Genomic DNA, 20,686 nt, shown 5'->3' with positions numbered 1-20,686 from the left:
GTCCTCCGCTCTTCCTGGTTCTGGTGAACGCCGCTCCTCCCCTCACGCAGACGTCGCTCATGTCGTCTGCTCTTCCTGGTTCTGGTGAACGCCGCTCTTCCCCTCACGCAGACGTCGCGGCCGGCGCTAGTTGCACAGGACTACTTTTTTAAATTTATTAATATTTTAAAGAACGTTTATTTTTTATTTTTATGTAGCCTATGTCCTTCTGCTTGCCCTGAGGTTTTCTAAGATGTCTTGGATGTGTAGATTGGCGCTGTGGTTCCCGAGATTACCTTGCCCAAAGGTGCAAGTTCTCTCTTTATAATAGTAGTATAGATTATTGTGCCTGAGTGTGCCTTTTGAATTATCCTTGTACTTGTGTTTAGTACCTGTTAGTAAGTTGGACACACCACTTTTCTCTTTTAATACACAGTATGCTACCTCTCACATTTCGTTTTTTTTTATACTTGCACAAGTCCCACCATTGCCTGAATATTGTTTTTTGTTGTGCCTGAGTGTGCCTTTTGTGAATCACAGCATCACGTCTGTGTTTCTGTCTGTTTAGAAGCTCCTGCACCTACGTGTTTGACAAACTAAAAGCTGAAAACCCAACTCTCTCTCATGGCAAACCCTGCCTCGCAAACAGCAGGTTGAAATCGAATTGCAGCCGCCTGCCTCTTTAATTTGGGCACTTTAATGGACCGAGGGAGCGCAGACAGGCTGCTACTGCGTCTCACCAAGGGTCTGTAAAGCTGAAAACCCAAGTCTCTCTTATGCCAAACCCTGCCTCGCAAACAGCAGGTTGAAAGCGAATTGCAGCCGCCTGCCTCTTTAATTTTGGCACTTCAATGCACCGAGGGTCTGTTAGTCAGCCGGCTGCAGTATTTATTGAATGTGACAGGATGAGCAGGCGGAGGTTAATAAATCCCGCCAGGCACTATGAGGCTGCTTCCTCGCCCAGCACCACAGAAGTAGTTGCAGGCATGGCTGTGTAGTGCGCTATATAAAGACGCCTTTGTCTTTAATAGTAAGCTGCTGAAGTATGTGTCTGCGCTATATAAACCGGTGTGAAGGCCTCGGGTAAGCTCGGCGCTATATAAAGACGCCTTTTGCTGTAATTGTGAGCTACATAAACTTGGTTTTTGGCGCGCTCTGTGAAACACGCATATGCTGGTTAAATGCGGTATGTGAAATGAAGTGCTCTTTCAATACGTGTGTGCGCAATCTCAAAAATGCTTTTGGAATGTCCACGCTGTGTAAGGACGCATAAATCAATCCTCCTCGCGTTGAACAAATGGAGCCTTGTTTACTTCCTGCCCCCTTTATGACGTGTCTGCCCAATGGTTCCAGAGTTCGTATTTGTTTTATTCTAAGTTGTGTGTGTGTTTTATTAGCAGAGTTGTGATTGGTGAAGAATGTTATTAGCCCAGCCCCCTGTGTGATGTCATTATGGAAGGCACTCCTGCTTTAGCCTTCGAGTGTAATGCATTATAATTTAAATATGGTGTCGCAGTACATGAAGCCGGCAATTTGAAATATGGGTCAGCTACTTTCGGTAATTTCGGCGCTATTTTTAAACGCATAACTCAATCCTTAATTGCGTTTTGGTGATAGCAGCTGTTTTTGTAAAATCGTGTAAAATGTGGTGAATGTACATTTTCGATCTCGTTCGAGTGTATGCTTTTAAATTCTGTGAAAGTGCATTTGCGCTGTAAGGGTGCAATGTAAGGAGCGCTGTATGTGTGCAATATATATTGAGCGCTCTATGTGTGCAATTTAAACTTGCCCTCTTTGCCTGTGACCACATATTTTGTTTTTTGACGCCCACAACCACGTTCTTACACGCGACCACGCCCCCAAGGGACTACTTTTACACTTTTGGGTTTTGTTCTTTTTGAATATATATGGTGTACACAATTATAGCCTATGTCCTGCTATATCTCCCCTTTCAAATGGTGTATTGGGTGTAGTGATTGGTGCATTACTTTTGTAGTTTACCTGGCTCAAAGGTTTGTGTTCTCTCTTTATAATAGTAGTATAAATACACACTGTGCATTTAATTAACAGAGCACTTTTAAACATCCTTTCAAGGCGAGCACAGTTCTGTTTAATTTCACTTGTAAAACGCATTGCATGGGCAAAAACTAGATATTGCATCTATCTGAGACATATTATTGACATCAATCTTTCTTGTAGTCACAATCTTCTGATTTGACGATCACTGGAATCTATACTTGGTTACACTTTTTTCAAAACCTATGTATTTCCCTCATTTGGTCTCGCACTGAACGCATGACTTACCATTTTTACATTACAATTTATTTAGCCACTTTTGTCGTGACACGTGCTTTCTCTGTTCATTACTTTAGATAATAATTCCCCTGATGAAGATTGTGGGAAGTTAGCCTGGCATATTCTGTCCACTAGTTATAGTAGGCACCTTTCATCAGTCCAAACAACCCTTATTGATGACAGGTTTAAGACAACCTTTATTGAAAGCAATCCTAATGGTAGCTATGGAATGCAGCCTTCTGGCTAAGTCTTGAAGGAGTGTAAAGCAGCTTGGTTTACCAGATTATCACCTCTTGAATGTCTAAATGAAAGGAGAACCACACAAGGTATATATAAAATATATGTATGTATTACTAAACACTCTCTAGTAATCTCTTTATGAGATTACATAGCCAGATACACAATATCAACACAACAGAACTTCACAAAATAGCACAATATACAATAGGCCCCAGGGGGAGACCAAACCATATATTAAGAAAGTGGTATAAGAACCGCAACTTGACTAGATACTGTGCTTAGAGCACGTAGAATCACTGGGAACCACAAGGAATCACCCAAGGTAGTGACACAGGGGACCCACGGGGGGGGGGCGGGCGTGCAGTGTGAGAACACAGCCGTTAGAGCTGTTAGCTTCTTTAGCTTCTATGGGGAAAGTCGCAGTTGGAATTTTAAAGTTTAAGGACACTTAGGAGAGGACTTTGAGCAAACCCCTTCAGACTTAGGGGGGTTCTAGGGCCAACAACCACGGGAGCACCGGAGTACTCAAGTTACCTCACCCAGAGAAGCCGGGTGCATAGGTGTCAAATGGTTTCGGGAATCATCGTTGTTTTCAAGGGCGACCTGCTGTAAAGTGCTGCTGCAGTGAAGGAGAAAAGTGTCCGGTGTGATCTAAGCCTGGATTGAAGATATGAAGAACCTGAAAGGAGAGGGGACAGAGTCTGGGTCACTAGCCAGTGACCAGGGGCACGATAGACGAATGCCCACCGATGTCGGGTGCTTCTGGTGCGAAGAGGCGAAGCTGAACTCTGCAGGAACGAAGACAAGGAGGTGTCGACAATCACCAGGAGCTGGATTTGAGCTGTCCCACGAAGGATGTCGAGTGCTGCGGCATCGGTGCTCGGATTGAACACATCAAGCCTTGGCAACAGCAACCCAAGCAGGAAAAGATGCTTCGGTGAGGACCAGCAAGGTCCAGGGGACTCCCCAAGCGATGGAGAGTCAGGGCACGTCTGGAGCGACCAGGGAAGCCCAAGGAAAGTTAAAGTTGCCTTCTCAGGGATCCACAGGTCGACGGACCAGGGATCACGAAGGTACCTCAAGAGAAAAACACAAAGGGCCGGCTCACGGAACACTCGTGGAGTGTAGGCCGGCAATCTTCAGTTGGATTGCTGCTCGGGGTCTGGGCTACAAGTAACCCAAAGCACCGTCTCAAGGATCGTCAAGAAGCATATGCACTTGCAAATGTGCACGGTGTCCAGGGGTTCCGGTTCCACGGTCCCCACAAGGGCTACGGGTCTCAGCTTTGCTGGGAGCTCGGGTCAGCCTCTGGGAAGTCTGGGAATCTACCTCCTGTGTTGCAAATTCTTCAGAGTCCGGAGGTAGCTTCGGAGATGCAAACCGGTCAGATGCGTCTTTGGTGCCTGCCACGCACGGGAGTAACTCCTTCACTCAAAGGGAGATTCAACAGTCATCTAGAACCTTATAGATCGTTGAAGTTCCAGGATTATGTATCAGAATTTCGTCCAGGTAAATCTAAAATCCTGTTGTCAGGGGTTCCTACTTTATACCCAAAGAAGGGGTGGGACAAACTCTGGGGCCCACCTAAGGGAGGGTTTGGAAAGCGGGGTGGCTATACCCATTTCTTTTGTCCAGTTTCTTGCCAGAGCAGGGGCTGGTAGCCCCTGCAACCGGTTTGAACTGGGCTATGCACAGGGACACCAAATGTTCCCTCAGTGCCGACTTCAAAGCACCCATGGAGTGCACCCACCCAGCCCCAATACACTAAAGCCTGTCTGGGAGGTGGTTACACTTCCCTGTGACAGGTAGAATATTGTCCTGGTCTCCCCTGCCGGAGTATCATCCAGCAGCAGGAGGCCAGACTCGTGTCTGTGGCTGCAGCATCCATTTTGTAATGCCAGGGTTCTGTTAAGCTAGTACCCGGTGTACTGGTGTAGTCACGTTTCTCCCTCTAGGAGGGTGGAATCATACCTCCGCCACCAGTACTGGCGTGGAGGTATGATTCCAAGGTGTTTGACACCAAACATGATACGTTTCCTTGCAGCGATTCCAAAGATGTAATAAATGCATCTTTGAGAACTGACTAATGTCTTCTAACATTGATTAAATTTGGAATACTCCATTTACTAGCCCCCTCTCTGTGCAGCTTATCATACGCTTATCATACGTTTTTACCGTCGCTCTTCGATTAGTGCGCCAGGAAATGTTGCCCTTTACACAGAGAGACCAGGAGACGTGCGAGATGGGGTGGGGGGAGTTGGGAGGGATGGGAAATTGTTGAGACTTAGCTTTCCTAGGCTTGATGCTATACACCTTGGATGTTACATGATGCGGTACAGTGGACTGATCACCTCATAACTGATTGTCGCACTTTCTATATACTGATTATAATTCAGTGATCTCCGAAATATTGCAGAAGCAGTATTGTGAAATAGTTCTCACCTAAGTCTGGTTAAGTCTATTGTGGGAGAAAAGACAAAAGACTGCATCCTGTTGGAAGGCACAATTGTATACTGTGATATATTATGCAGATAAAGAGTTAAAAAAATATTTAAAAATCGCTCTTCAGTTAGTGAGCGATACCTCGCTGGCTGCATTACTTTGATTCAGTTTACAAAGGAATATTTGAAACGCTGGATTACTTTCGGAGTGCATGAACTGCCTCTCCTACGGTCTGTGGGTTTACTCACATGGCTCTGACGCGTGGTGGTGCTAAAACATGTTTTAGTTTCTTGTGTATACATACTCTGCTATTGTTGTAACCCGGAGAGCATCTTATGCCTTTGTGGAATTGTATTATCAGGATTGCTAGGGTGGGCCTGGGCTGGCCAGCATATTGCACTGCATTAGGGTGCTCTCTCTCCCTGTGAGGGGGGTGGGGTTAGATTAGGAACTGTCAACAGTGTCTATTAATATCATAACAATACAAGTGGGCCTAGTACAGCTAGTAATATTTCCAAATGTCTTTTATGCTCAAAAGTAGATGATGTTCATTTTAAAATGACTGAATAAGTGTCTTGAATATAAACATTATTTACATACATCATGTGTGAAGTCTCTTTTGTGACGATCAGTGCATTTATCGTGAGTGCCTGCTGTGCCTTTGCTTTACACATTGCCTCTGAGATCATACTGACCGCTCAGTGCCAAGCTACCCAAAGGTGAGCAAAGCTTATACAGCAAGTGTAATCACCCGCCCTTGATGGGAGCCGTAGGTTCTAACTGGCCGGGGCATCCTTTCAGCCAACCAGAAAGTGCTGGTTCCAACAGTGTGTTTGTTTGTTCTTTTCTGCGTTCGTGTTTTCACTGGAAAAATACCTTAAATTTGAAGCAGCTGAACAATGTCACAAAATAAAATCTGAGTTGATGTTACACAAACAATGGCCATTCCCACGCTGAGTCCTTCTGCCCAGTGGACAGCTTGCTGTGTTCTTCAGTCAAAAGATGTGGCTTTTGCTGATGACATATGTGATGTTGGCAGTGATGTCATCAATGATCTAATTTGTGCAGCCATGTGTAAGGTGATAAGCAGTGCATGGCGCAGGTGGGAAATATTTGTGGGGTCGACCTGTAATTTTGCCCCAATATACTCCCTGCGTTGACATACTCCAACATCATACTTGGAAATCCAACTGAGGGTTCTTTACTATAGAACTCACATCTTAGACTTAACCATAGACTAAATAGACTTTCAATGAAGAGTTGGCAATTGCTAGAATAAAGCAGGCAGTGAGGTAGAATGCCAAGATGACACAACACATGCGTTCATGGAAGGATACTTCCCATGAGATAAATTGTTTTCAGCTCACACTTTTCATGTCCAGATCCTACAAGTAATTGATTATGCATCTGGAGATTGGTGCATCCCATATTCACTCTCGAGACAACTCCTTTATGTTGGAAGGCAAGATCTGAATGATTTCCAGGAGATGCTTCGCTTGAGCAGGCAACCCTCTTCGTTGACCTCATAGCAGGACCGACAGAGGTGAATTTTCACTCTTCGCTCCAGCTATGTGCTACTAATTCTGAATTTACTGCCCAGCAGCAGGCAAGCATGCCTCCTCAAGTCATTTTCTCTGATTAACTCCAATGAGGTGATATTTTGGTAAACGATATTGAGGACAAGATTTCAGGTGATATTCTCAAAACAGAATTCTGCTACCACACCAGCGACAGAAAGTGAAGTGAACTACATCCCTGTGGAGCGTTGACAGGTTTGGGTTCTAATGCTTTCACAGCACACAGTGTTTTCACTCACAATGGTTTTAAAGGTCAGAGGCTGCAGATGTTGGTCAGTGTGGACTCTATGAACTGACAAAGGCAGGGGACCCCTGCCTCCTTGGCATGCAGCGAGAAGCTGGTCTGGGGTAGTCTGTGTGTTAGGAGCAGTTTCACATAGAGAGCGCTGTGCAAAGATACAAGCTGAGATGCTGCTGCCTGCAGATGAGGGAAAAAAACAGAACAAGAGCCCCCTCAGATGAATCATCATATAAAATATCTTCAGCATTATAAGTTTTGTGACCCCCTTCACAGTCCGATCGCTAGTCGTAGTGAAAACCACTTGTGTGTGTGGCCATCAGCCCACTAGTGAGAGGTTGTGACCTGCCTTCTAGTGGCAGAAATTGTGTGTACTTATTGTGTGCTATGTATGTAGCCTCACAGGTCCTCTCCATGTGAGCATACATGGTGCCTCAATGTTGAATAAGGATAACAAAGACCCAATGACCCCACACTGAATGTCTGAGTACCCACAATGCTTCACTGTTGAGAAACCTGCCAGTTGGAGACCACTGGCGATGTGCACCACAGAGATAGGGGGTTCATTTTAGGGAGATAAGTCCAGATCACAGGCCTTTGAAGAGGCCTCTGTGGGTTTATCCTGCTGTGCACTCTCCCTGGCTGTACATGGCACTTCACCATTGTCAGGGTGTGCACTCTAGGACTCCCATTACAAAGCACTAAACCCAAGAGTGCTATGAAGCCTCTACCTATAGGTCTCACCATTAAAGGCAGCAGGGGAGCCTTAGCCACAATGCATGGGCCTATGGGTTACCTAATAGAAGAATGTCTCTCTCCCTCTCAGCTTTCACAGAGGGTGCATCCAACTAAATGGGGTTGGCAGGAGCCATGATATAGGGACTAGAACTTGGGGCTGTCTAGTCTAAGTCATCGACAACGTTTGTAGCCATGTGTTGTTATTGAAACATGTTGCACACTTACTTTCCCTTTTTTTCATCTCTCTGTTGTGCAGACCTGCCGTCCGCTGCTCACGGGGACCTGCAGTCTCTCACCGGTTGAGTTCAAATATAACTCAACCTTCAACAACACTCTCAGAACAATCAGACCGCAGGTACACGACCTCGGCCACCAAGCCATTTGCCATCACATTATCGATGCTGCAAGCAAGGACATCTCATGCAGTCACTCGACCACCCGCTTGTCACTAGGAGATACATGCAGTTATCCCACACAGTACTGCTATGCAATGGAACGTTCAGCACTGGAGCTGGACGTTCCAAAGCTGCTAAGGTGGTAAGAGGCCGACCCACAGGGTGTCAGCCCCAGCTAGTGCCCCAAACATGCATACATCCCCAGAAAGCCAATTAAAATGGGAGACTCCTGAATTTTAAGCCAAATTGGGTTGCTTTTATCTGTTTCCAGCCAGAAATTGTCTCTGCTTCAACAGAAATCGATGGGGAAAATCCATTCCTCCAATTTATATTCAAAATCTTCCACTTCCCTGCTGTAAAAGTTGGCATGTATGAACCTGTCCCCCGCTTACTGTTCCTCTTTAAGAATCTCCTGCCTAGTGTTGCTTTAACAGGTCTGAGGCTGGCACAGTCGGGGGATTAGGCCTCACCAAGGGAATATCCAGTGTCTGGGAAGAAACTTCTGTTCCTCTGACAGGCTTGGACTTTTCTCCATAGATCCTGTGCCTAACCTAGGAAGCCCTCTCAGGCCCCATACCGCCTACTCAGTTATAACACCCCTGGTGAAGCTAATACAGCATATGCAATGACAGTTTATACCCTGCAAACTCAAATCAGCCCTCTACATGCTCAGTTAATCCTTCCGGAACACCTTGAGACCAGGAAGCTATCAGTCACTCCCCCTAGTAATCCAGCCAACAACATTCACATTCACCAACCTCTCCTCCTCCAGACAGTGTCTCCTCCACCCTCCGGATACCAGTGGATACTGCACTTACCTCTATCCACACAGGCTATCACAGGACCATTGTATATAGCGCCAACAGGGCATTTTCATACTCCTTATCCAGGTCAAACTGTTGGCTTGGCACAGAATGGAATAGTCATTATTTACCCTGTAAGGTGGACCCCTACATGTGGTCCTGATTTTCCCACTGCAAAAAGATAACCTCCTAAATTACAGTCTAATCCCACAATTGGGTGGCCTGATCAGGTGCATTTACTGGTCCCAATTTGGATGGCAGCTCAAAGACATGTTTGAGTGGGGGAGCAAATTACCTGCGGAGGTCCCACAGGTGCCATGCAGCATGCCCAGCTGGAGGTGGTCCCTGTAAGCGGCCTCCCAGGCTCTGCCTCTCTCTCAGCCTCTAGTAGTGGTGTTTCCTCTGAATGCACACACTCGTTTCTGCTGCCACAAAGCCGAGGGCGGCCACTGTCCTGGATCACCACCACGCAGATACTCCCAAATTTCCGCTTCATCTTCCTCTGCCCATGGATCATGAAAAGAGAGAACGACAAGTCAGAAAAATTGTAGTAAAAATCTCACTCAGGACAACTTCCAATTGCCTCAATGCCAAGACTTGGGGCACAAAACAACATGAAGACTGAACTTGAAGCTCCAGTAGGCCATAAACACTGTAAAGAAACACCACACACACTTCAGCACCTTTGATCTCTCAGGAGACTATCCTCAATGGTTACTTGGCAGCCAGCCCTAAATTCACATTCCAGCCTTAGAAAAATGTGCATGTCTACTGAAACTGTACCATTATTGCAGCAGTAGCAGACCCTGGAAAACCCTTTTTGGGTAGCTGTTGCGCAATACACATTCTAAAAACTAAACTAAACTAAACCCTGGGGTCTGCAAGCTAAGGCATCATGCCAGTAGCATGCAATGTGATGCCTCACGTGAGGTCCAAATGCCCTTTCATGGGCACCAGTCTATTGGGAAATCATTATGTGAAATTGGAGACATAGTTGCAATTAATCCCACATCCAACAGATAGCCAGAGATATGGCCCTTGGGATAGTCCATAGGAGTCAAAGTGGCCGTCGCTACCAGGAATTGACCCTTAGTGAGTCAGAGTTGGAGACAGTACTAGGGGAAAGTGACAGTAGGTGCCAGCCATGCCTGAGTTAGGCAATCAGATTTCTTATGCTCACCCTGAAGTACGTGGTGTCACCCAAATTGACTGGTACACACACACACACAAAGGCTATGTGTACCTGATGGATTTTTGGTGGAACCGTCCAGGTGATAAGAGGAACCATAGATTGCCTGGCCTTGGAGCGGGCAGTGAGCTGTGACACAGAGGACAAGTGCAGACTTCAGGCAGTGGCCCCTCTAAAAGCACTTGGTCATAAAGATAAAAATGTGATCATAAACTATGGAGGGCGCTCTTGCTTTTCACAGGCACACTACTCTTCGTGCACTAAGCAATTACACAATAATTGAGTACCATGTATGTTTTGCCGAAATGCCTAAAATGTTCAGTTTGACACCTCAACCGGTTGGTAATAGAAAAGGAGACAGTAATTGGTCCAAAATCAATTTCCCACCCAAAGTAGACCACTGACCTTCAACATTTGGCTTCAGATCATGGATGGCGCCCAACAGCGAGCACCTTTTCAAATTTGACAAGCCAATGTAATTAATACAGAGGATGCGCTTTAGAATTATCACTAACATGCATGTTGGTCTTTCATCTACCAGTTAAGTGTTTGCTGCACTATTTCCCTTATTTGCTTGATTCCTTTGAAGACACCAGTTCTCGCCCTATTGGAAGTGTGGGATTATGTAAATAAAGGCACCTTGGGGCAGTCTTCAGAGATGAAGAAGTCTTCATTCTTACCTGCAGATCTTGGGTGCTCTTGTGCTCTCTGTCCAGCATATCCGTCAACCGCTTCAGACATTCGGAGACGCCGAAATAGCAAAAGATGAGCTACGAGGAAAGCTAAGGAAACAATAGTGATTGGGATGCAGGGTGCATGGTAAACAGCGCTCAGCACACTTAGCATGTATACTTATCCCCCAAGATTTTGCTACCATCAGTGCCCATTCTGGGTTGAAAGGGCAGGTTGGGGCTAGTGGGGTTCAACCATGGTGACTGAGGTTGTTTCTCAGTGGTGTCCCTGAAACCAGGTCAAGTTCAACCCTTTCCACACTTGACTCTCAGAGTAGCGGGGCGAGCAGCAGTCATAGGCTGCTCGGGTGTAGTGTGGGGCCATTCTGTCTCAGTACTCAACAATCAACCAACAGACACAATAATTCCAATGTAGATCCCAGAGTTTGCATTTTGGAGAAAAAAAAGTACTTTAATCACTGAGTTGCACTAAATACTGTACAATCTGATACACATTTGTGTCCCAGAGTGTGATTCTAAAGCACTAAACTCACACAGATCCCCCTTATTGGTCCCTACTGGGTGACCCTCTATCTTCTGGGTCTACCCCTTTGGACTCATTATAGCGTGAATCAAGAGCACATGCAGCCTTTTGTTGTCACGCAGTCAAATATGCACTTAATTAAAGTGAGCAGGAGATTTTAACTGCACATATGAGCCACTTCCCCTGGATGGAATCCCTGATCTAGGAGAAGAAGATAGTAGATGGGGTATTCCCACACTCTCTATCCCTCCTATCAAGCGCTGGACTTGTAGTGCAATACAGTTAAACGCATTGACTCTGGAGTTTGGACTAAGAGCAGCTAATGGCCGCACATCTTCTGACCGGATGGGTGCCCCAACATTCAACAGAGTTGGCCATTCCTCGAGGATTGACTATATTCTGTTGGACCGGGGGCTCTGGAGTTCGGTCATTGATATGGCTATTATACCGACCATAGAGAGTGACCATAATTCACTTTCTTTATCTATAATGAATCCCTGGTCCTCCGGAGTGTCGTTAGTACCATCTAATTGTCCACATGGGGTTACTGTCTCCTCCTGTGGAAGACGCCTTAAGTGGAACAAAATCTCGAGCAATGTTGATAAACTCTCCACTATTGAAGAAGTGCTTAAAGTTTCACAAGTAGAGATCAGTTCTATAGACCCACTTATGGCAGTAAATAGGGTAACATCTATATATGAAGCAGCCGTAAAAACAATAGGGGAAGTTTTTTGGGTAAAAGGGACCGCAGGGAAAACCATGCCCCAGAACAAAACTAAAGGGAGACATGACTGGTACTCTGCATTATGTAGGAAAGCCAAGACACGCCTAATTGAGGCGGTCAAGGGCAAGTCCCAACCCCTAATACAGATGGCTAGGCAAGAACATAAAAGAGCATTGGAGCTAGCAAAAAGGGAGTGGGAAGATGCCTACTGGTCAGCTCTCAAAGAAGCTAGTTCTAAAAAAGACTCGAAATGGTTTTGGGATACCATAAGAGCCCATAATAGGCCAGATAGCGATCTGATAACCTGCAATATCCCAAGCCAGGCGTGGGTCAAACATGTTTCCAAACTTTACACCTGTCATGGTGATTCTGATGAGGGCGGGGTGGTTCTACCATTGTTCACTCCAAATGATGTTATTATGCCTACTGACTTTGACTTCACGATCAAGGAAGTGGAATATGCAATAAGCACTATTATTCCACAAAAAGCGGCTGGTCCCGATGGCATTCCTGGCGACCTCTTAAAGTCTGACAGCGCAAAATGGGGTAAACTGATTTACTCTCTCCTTGCTGCCATCTGTAAAGGTGCCCCTATTCCCTCATCGTGAAAGGGGCCGAGGTGGTCCCTATTTACAAAAAAGGATCGAGGGACGATCCATCCAACTACAGGCCGATCAGCTTGTTAGACATTGGCCAAAAAGTAGTCGGCAAAGTCCTGTTGGACAGAATTTTAAATTGGGTAGAAGAAAATAAAATTCTTTCTGACTATCAGGCAGGTTTAAGAGTGGGCACTGGGACGATCGAGCAAGCTTTTAGGCTCATGATGGTCTACTGGAAGGTAGTGGTCATAGGCAAAGGCAGTCTTTATCTCGCGTTTATCGATTTAAAGACTGCCTTTGACCTTGTACCTAGGGAATCTTTGTGGAAAGTACTCGCCGATATGGGGCTGCCCCATTATTTGCTGTCCCTATTAGTCAGGTTGCACCAAAATAGCTTTGCCCAAGTCAGGTGGGGCCCTGGGGGGCAGAAACGGGTAGTATCCCGGTTGAGAGAGGTGTCCGCCAGGGATGTGTCCTAGCTCCCACCCTTTTCTCTCTTTACATCAATGGGGTGGTTGAGCACCTTCAGAAACATCCCTCAGATGAACCATCCCTGGCTGGTGAACGTATACCGACCCTCCTCTTCGCGGATGATACGCTTTTAATCTCTAAATCCCCAATGGGCCTCCAGAGACTTTTGGACAATTTTCAATCCTTTTGCACCAAACGAGGTCTGGTAATAAATACAAGTAAAACTAAGCACCTTGTGCTGAATCCTCCTAAACAACAAGTTCGCTCTCCCACCCTGAATGCCGAGCTCTTGGAAAGGGTAGAGGTCTTTGACTATCTTGGGATACGACTATCGCACAAAATGGAAGGGACCCCACACCTGGATAAAATGTTGATGACCCACAAGAGGATTACAGGAGCCCTTTTGAAAGAGCAACGATCCTGCACAATAAGACCTATAGCTACAGTCCTCGAGATTTACTCAGCTAAAGGTGTTAGCTCTGCCCTCTATGGGGCCGAACTTTGGGGTTCATCCATTACTGACGCTCTGCCGAGATCTGAAAACAAATTTTGTAGAGCAATTATGTCCCTTCCGCAGGGCACCCCTACACTCCCTCTAATGCTGGACCTAGGCTGTTGCCAGATTGATGATGTTGCAAAATTTCGTCCATTACTGTTATGGGCATGCATCTGGCGGGTGGAAGAACTAAGTGGATATGCCAAAGGTCTAGCAGAAATCATGTCATCACCAAGTTGGCACAAAATCAAATGGCTGAGAGACATGAAGATCTTGCTAACAAAACTGGGCCTAATTGAATCATGGTCGAATAGAACTTCACCCCCGAAGCTAGTCCTTAAAAAGCTCTACTGGGACTGGATCCTCTCGCAGAGGAATACTAGTACCACCTTGGGTAGGCTCACGAAGGATTTCCTGAGGTTTAAAGATCGTCCTAGACGGGAATTGTATCTTGATGTTATTGGAAAACCTTTTGATATGGCCTTTTATTTTAGATTCAGAACAGGAACCCTTCCTCTTAACTCTTTCACCTCACGATGGAAATCTCATATGGAAATGTCAGAGCTATGCCCAGCATGTCTCGCCAAACCGGAGACATTGGCACATTTTATGTTTGAGTGCAGCGAGTATGCAACACCAAGGAGGGTCTGGCTTAAAAACTTATGTCGCCAGTTGGGTACTAGGAGCCATGAGGCGGCAATTAGGATACTTATATCTGATAGCCGTGTGTCCTATGCTTGTGCCTTAGCTAAATTTTTATCATGGGCTTGGTCCATTCGAGCCAAAAGGCTAAAATTAACTGTTTAATTCTATTTTATAAATGTCTTAACTCAATGGATTGTCCTTTTGTCCTGATTCGCTAATCTGCAAAAACTTAATCAATTAATAGGCTAGTTTTATTTGTGCAAATAATTATTACAGAATCTACTGTCCTTTTTATTGTTAAGTAGACAGGCCAAAAAATTATTTTTATTTTAAACTTATATCTGCTTTTAATTGTACCATGTGATTTGTTGTGTTGCTTTTATGATAATTGTTTTATCGAAATAAAGCTTTTTGACTTTGACTTTGACTTAATTCAAGTGTTACACCTGTGCTCCTTTCTTGTTGCTTGAGCAACCCCTCCCTGGTTCTTGCTATGAGGGATACATGAGCAGTAAGTTTGCAAGGATGCCAGGGCAGCCAGGTGTGGGCCAAGTTTGAATAAGCACCTGGGCAGATTCTGTTTCCCAAGCCTGTGACACAGGTGCAGATCTGGCTTGAGCGAAAACTGCCAGTTGCGGTAAGGGGACCCCCAATGGCCAATGACAGTCCCAGTCCCATGGTGGTCATGGCATTTGCAACCCTGATCGAGCCTGAGGTAGGTGCAGCTGATTGGTCCTGTGATGATCACGGAAGTGCAGCCTTCTCTGGGCCTAAGACAATCACAAAAGTGGCAGCCCTCTCTGGCCCTACAATAATCACAGAAGTTGCAGCCCTCTCAGGATGCCTTAGTCCTACAAAATCCTTGGAAAAAATTGTCGTTTTCCAGGTGGAAACCTGATGGCACGACAGGGAGTTCCGTAGGAGCCAAAGTTATTTCAAAGAAACTATGGGAAAAGAAATATAATATTTGTGGTAAGAAAGCTGTCGTTTGAAGAGTGAGATGGGTTGTAAGGTCTTTTTGCTTTAAAATTATCTGACCTGCTAGGAACCAGGCAGACCTTTTGTACGTCTACAGAGTGTTGGAGACACACTAACCTTAAAGTGATGTGCGGTGTGCCCTTCGAGATACAATATATTACAGTAAGTATCTGAGGACATAAAGGGTACCTTACAATTCTGGGGAGTATGGTGGCATAGACTAATAATCTGTGGTTTTTTTGCTGCTTGAGTAAGCTTTATAGGATGAACAAATTAGGATGACCATGAGGCTTGATTAAACTATCTTTTCTGGGTATAAGGTGGCAAGTATGTATTGTATATACTTGATTTATGTACAGTTAATGTTTACATGTGCTCGGTCCAATCAATGTCTGCATATAAAGGATTTGTGTTATTTTGGGCTAGTAACTGATAGACTTCTCCATACATGTTTTTTTTCAGGTTTTCCCAGGGTGTTGAGAACTTATTGGTGTGATAATCTGCGGGTCCTGATGAAGGCGGCCTAATTATCTCCTTATGCCACCGAAACGCGTTGACCATGTCCTTTTTCAAACCTACTCATGAGCAGTAGACCAATACAGGGCCATTGAGACTAGAAACAACTAAACGCACAATTTGGGACAATCGTGTGGCGCTTTGGATGTGTTATGAATGGAATGTATATATGTGTATGAGTGGTATGTGTGGGTTGTTCTCTACCTTGGGATGAATAGATTATGTTTGTAGAAATGTCTCTATTGTATATAATACTAGCTTACCCGTCGCGCGTTGCTGCGATCTCAGAAGAAAAGAAATTTAAGGAAACTTGTTATGATAACATTCAATTTACATTGTGTCATTTTTATTGAACACAATTCAGGTACCCTAGCACACAAAATAATTCAATACAATCTTATTCAGACAGAAGTAAAACACAGGACAATTGATGGATCTGTTTCTTTCTTTTCTTCCTGTTTAATCAGACATCCCGAAGTTCGGGGTCCATGTTTTTCAAGCCAAGTCAACACGTGTTTCGTCGCTTCTTGTACACATTAGAACCTGCGACTTGTTCACGGCTAGGTTAAAACATTTGTGATACATTGTCAGAATTTCAACTAATTCTTAGAAATTGAATGTACAAAACGATGAGTCATTGCTGACAAATGGGCGCCCCAGCGGTAAAAACACCCAGTGTCGGCCTTAGTTTGTCCAAAAAAGTAAAACTTGCATTGTTTTCAGGACGTATAAGAAATACATGCAGTGCAACAATACAGACTGTTACAGTTACACTCATTAGATGTATGTCTGTTATGTGTCCAAGCATAATCAGTATATGTGATTACTCCTATACTGAAGAGCACCAGTGAATCACACATTGGTGGAATCTTAAATCTAAGAGTGCAAAACCGAACCTTAAACTCCCTAACTCATTTAAACCACCAGAGGTTATGTGACAGAGCTTCGTGTTGCTCACAATGCTGCCAAGGCTGTTGAAATTTCTTTATTTAGATATAACACAGATATCTTTAAAAGAGGATTACATAATTCACATTATATACAACTCATTAAAAATGAAAACAGCAAAACAGTCGATTAGCCAGCCATAATAAGAATAAGGGTCTTCCGCATCCTCAGCCTCCTAGATCCCTAAAAAACATTTTTTAAAAGAAGGAGAAAAACTAGGAGAAAAAGTAATACAAAAGTTAAAATCTAATATGCAGGGAACTTCACCCCATTTTCTTTACTCTCGCTCACCCATTCTAATGGCTATAAGGCTACGTTTTAAATACAGTGAATATGTGCAGGAAAGGTAAGCGGTGGGGAGTAGCCGACTGTAAGAATTTACAAGGGCCCAAGAATGGCTGCATTTTGAGAAGAGCGCTTTGTCTGTGATAAGTGATCTCATTCTTACACATTTTTTGATGGCGATTTTAAACGCTGTCTGACTGGGGTTAAGAGCCCATAGGTCACCTGCTGACATTTGTTGGATGTAGTCCTTAAAAAGGCGACCAAACGTTCCTCCTGGATTTTTCTGGGAGATTTCTAGCCAGACTAGGGATTCTAATGAGCCTGGGTCAGCCTGTCTCAGCTTGTGACAGAGGTTTAAGTATGCACCAATATTGAAAACCTCATAGTTTGGTAGCCCCATCTTCAGTCTTATCTGTGCAGCAGATGCAGAAGTTGGCAACTGGAGAACCTTTTTATAGATTTTGGTGGTATATTGGTTTAGGGCCGTATTCAATTTACCCTTGAATGACTCTATCCCATATTATAGGGTGGGGCCGATTTTCGCTCTCAGGACTTCCAAGATGGGCGAAAGAGTTGGACCTGAGAGGTTTTTCGAAAGCTTGGTTAAAGATACTGCAAGAGTCATGGCTTTAACTGCAATCTCATGGCGCTGTTTTAAAAGGTTGCCCCTTGAGTCCAGGTGGACACCAAGATATTTATACGATTGACCTATCGCGAGGCTTATGTTGTTAAAGGACCACCCACCGCCGACATGTCGTTTCTTCCCAAAGGGGACTACTTGAGTTTTCTTTAAATTGACTTCTAATTGATTCGCTATTGTGTAACGAAGCAGAGTGTCAAGGAGCCTTTGTAGCCCGACCCTGGTGAGGCTGAAAAGAACAAGGTCATCGGCATGTAACAGGTTACTGAGTGCCGTGCCTCCCACCTTTGGGGGATGACTATTGCCAAGGCTAAAAACACACACGGACCTGTAAGTATGGTCATTTGTATATTTCTGTAAAATTTCAAGGAAAAACAAAATTATATTGGTCTTGATTCGACAATCGTAAGCAGGCAATATAATGCTCATAAGTTGGAGGTAAATATTTGAATGGTAAAAAACTGGACAATTACAGTTCATGCCGCGATAATTCCAAGCCACAGGGACCATGTGGGAGTGTACTCAACAACTTCCCAAAGTTTCATGGCGATCGGATGAATGGTGTAGTAATGCATAAAGGACAAACAGACATACTTTTGTTTTTATATATATAGATAGATGAATATGTATTTTTATAAAGATGATAAATGAATTAAATCAACGAATCAAGATTTAGTAAAAATAAATAAAAAAGTTGAAATGATTATGTTGTAAATTGTTATTGCTTTTTCAGTTTACCAGCCCAGTATGAAATATATTGTGAAGAAGTAGGTAATACCATCTAAGTCTGACAATCACAGAAGTGGCGGCCCTCTCCGGACCTACGACGATCAATGAAGTTGCAGCCCTCTCTGAGCCTAAGATGATCACAGAAGTTGCAGCCCTCTCTGGACCTACATTGATCACAGAAGTTACAGCCCTCTCTGAGCCTAAGATGATCACAAAAAATGCAGCTCTCTCTGGACCTACATTGATCACAGAAGTTGCACCCTCTCCACACCTAAGATGGTCACAGAAGTGGCAGCCCTCTCTGGACCCACGATGATCACAGAAGTTGCAGCCCTCCCTGGGCCTAAGATGATCACAGAAGTTGCAGCCCTCTCCGGACCTATGATGATCACAGAAGTTGCAGCCCTCTCCGGGCCTAAGATGATCACAGAAGTTGCAGCCCTCTCTGAACCTACAATGATCACAGAAGTTGCAGCCCTCTCCGGGCCTAAGATGATCACAGAAGCTGCAGCCCTCTCCGGGCCTAAGATGATCACAGAAGTTGCAGCCCTCTCCGAACCAACGATGATCACAGAAGTTGCGGCCCTCTCCGGGCCTAAGATGATCATAGAAGTTGCAGCCCTCTCCGGGCCTAAGATGATCACAGAAGCTGCAGCCCTCTCCGGGCCTAAGATGATCACAGAAGTTGCAGCCCTCTCCGAACCAACGATGATCACAGAAGTTGCGGCCCTCTCCGGGCCTAAGATGATCATAGAAGTTGCAGCCATCTCCGGGCCTAAGATGATCACAGAAGTTGCAGCCCTCACAGGGCCTACGATGATCACAGAAGTGGCAGCCCTCTCTCGGCCTAAGACGATCACAGAAGTGGCAGCCCTCTCCGGGCCCAAGATGATCACAGAAGTTGCAGCCCTCACAGGGCCTACGATGATCACAGAAGTTGCAGCCCTCTCCGGGCCTAAGATGATCACAGAAGTGGCAACCCTCTCTGGACCTATGATGATCAATGAAGTTGCAGCCCTCTCTGGACCTACATTGATCACAGAAGTTGCACCCTCTCTGGACCTACGATGATCACAGAAGTTTCAGCCCTCTCCAGGCCTAAGATGATCACAGAAGTTGCAGCCCTCTCTGGACCTACGATGATCACAGAAGTTGCAGCCCTCTCTGGGCCTAAGACGATCACAGAAGTGGCAGCCCTCTCTGAACCCACGATGATCACAGAAGTTGCAGCCCTCTCTAGACCTACATTGATCACAGAAGTTGCACCCTCTCCGACCCTAAGACGATCACAGAAGTGGCAGCCCTCTCCTGACCTACGATGATCAATGAAGTGGCTGCCCTCTCTGGACCTACGATGATCACAGAAGTTGTAGCCCTCTCCAAACCTAAATGGTCACAGAAGTGGCAGCCCTCGCTGGACCCTCGATGATCACAGAAGTTGCAGCCCTCCCTAGGCCTAAGATGATCACAGAAGTTGCAGCCCTCTCCGGACCTACGATGATCACAGAAGTTGCAGCCCTCTCTGGACCTACGATGATCACAGAAGTTGCAGCCCTCACAGGGCCTACGATGATCACAGAAGTGGCAGCCCTCTCTCGGCCTAAGACGATCACAGAAGTGGCAGCCCTCTCCGGGCCCAAGATGATCACAGAAGTTGCAGCCCTCACAGGGCCTACGATGATCACAGAAGTTGCAGCCCTCTCCGGGCCTAAGATGATCACAGAAGTGGCAACCCTCTCTGGACCTATGATGATCAATGAAGTTGCAGCCCTCTCTGGACCTACATTGATCACAGAAGTTGCACCCTCTCAGGACCTACGATGATCACAGAAGTTTCAGCCCTCTCCAGGCCTAAGATGATCACAGAAGTTGCAGCCCTCTCTGGACCTACGATGATCACAGAAGTTGCAGCCCTCTCTGGGCCTAAGACGATCACAGAAGTGGCAGCCCTCTCTGAACCTACAATGATAAAAGAAGCTGCAGCCCTCTCTAGACCTACATTGATCACAGAAGTTGCACCCTCTCCGACCCTAAGACGATCACAGAAGTGGCAGCCCTCTCCTGACCTACGATGATCAATAAAGTGGCTGCCCTCTCTGGACCTACGATGATCACAGAAGTTGCAGCCCTCTCTGGACCTACGATGATCACAGAAGTTGCAGCCCTCTCCGGGCCTAAGATGATCACAGAAGTTGCAGCCCTCTCCGGGCCTAAGATTATCACAGGAGTTGCAGCCCTCACAGGGCCTACGATGATCACAGAAGTTGCAGCCCTCTCCGGGCCTAAGATTATCACAGGAGTTGCAGCCCTCACAGGGCCTACGATGATCACAGAAGTTGCAGTCCACTCGGGAACAATGATGAAAACAGACATTGCAGCTCTCTCAGGGTCTATGATGATCACAGAAGTTGCGGCCCTCTCTGGAACTACGATGAAAATAGATGTTGCAGCTCTCTCCGGGCCTATGATGATCATACAGTTGTAGTAGATTAAGAGGATTCCCCTGTTATCAAGGGTTCCCCCAGCCTATTCCTGGGCAGTAAT

At 45.5% G+C, this 20,686-nt stretch overlaps 1 protein-coding gene across 2 annotated transcripts in view; it reads right to left on the bottom strand.

Moving 5' to 3' along the window:
• Positions 1 to 2,603: 2,603 nt before the first annotated feature.
• The window catches only part of LOC147717808 (transmembrane protein 268-like), a 107,964-nt gene continuing 89,881 nt past the window's right edge, over positions 2,604 to 20,686 (bottom strand). The window contains exons 7-10 of one of the 2 annotated variants that reach the window (XR_015296098.1): positions 10,577 to 10,666; positions 9,003 to 9,209; positions 4,547 to 6,951; positions 2,604 to 4,485 (exon numbers count right to left, since the gene is read on the bottom strand). Coding sequence is in view for 1 of the 2 variants with exons in the window: in XM_086924597.1 (XP_086780723.1) it covers positions 6,787 to 6,951; positions 9,003 to 9,209; positions 10,577 to 10,666 (462 nt within the window). In the remaining variant the exon portion in view is untranslated. Of the gene's footprint in view, positions 6,952 to 9,002; positions 9,210 to 10,576; positions 10,667 to 20,686 lie in introns of both variants that reach the window. The other variant, XM_086924597.1, reaches the window with a different exon arrangement.

Source organism: Lissotriton vulgaris, chromosome 5 (genome assembly GCF_964263255.1).
Source record: "Lissotriton vulgaris chromosome 5, aLisVul1.2, whole genome shotgun sequence".
Classification (NCBI taxonomy): domain Eukaryota; kingdom Metazoa; phylum Chordata; class Amphibia; order Caudata; family Salamandridae; genus Lissotriton; species Lissotriton vulgaris.
The sequence above is the reverse complement of the archived record's forward strand: the minus strand, read 5'-3'. Positions and strand labels throughout refer to the sequence as shown.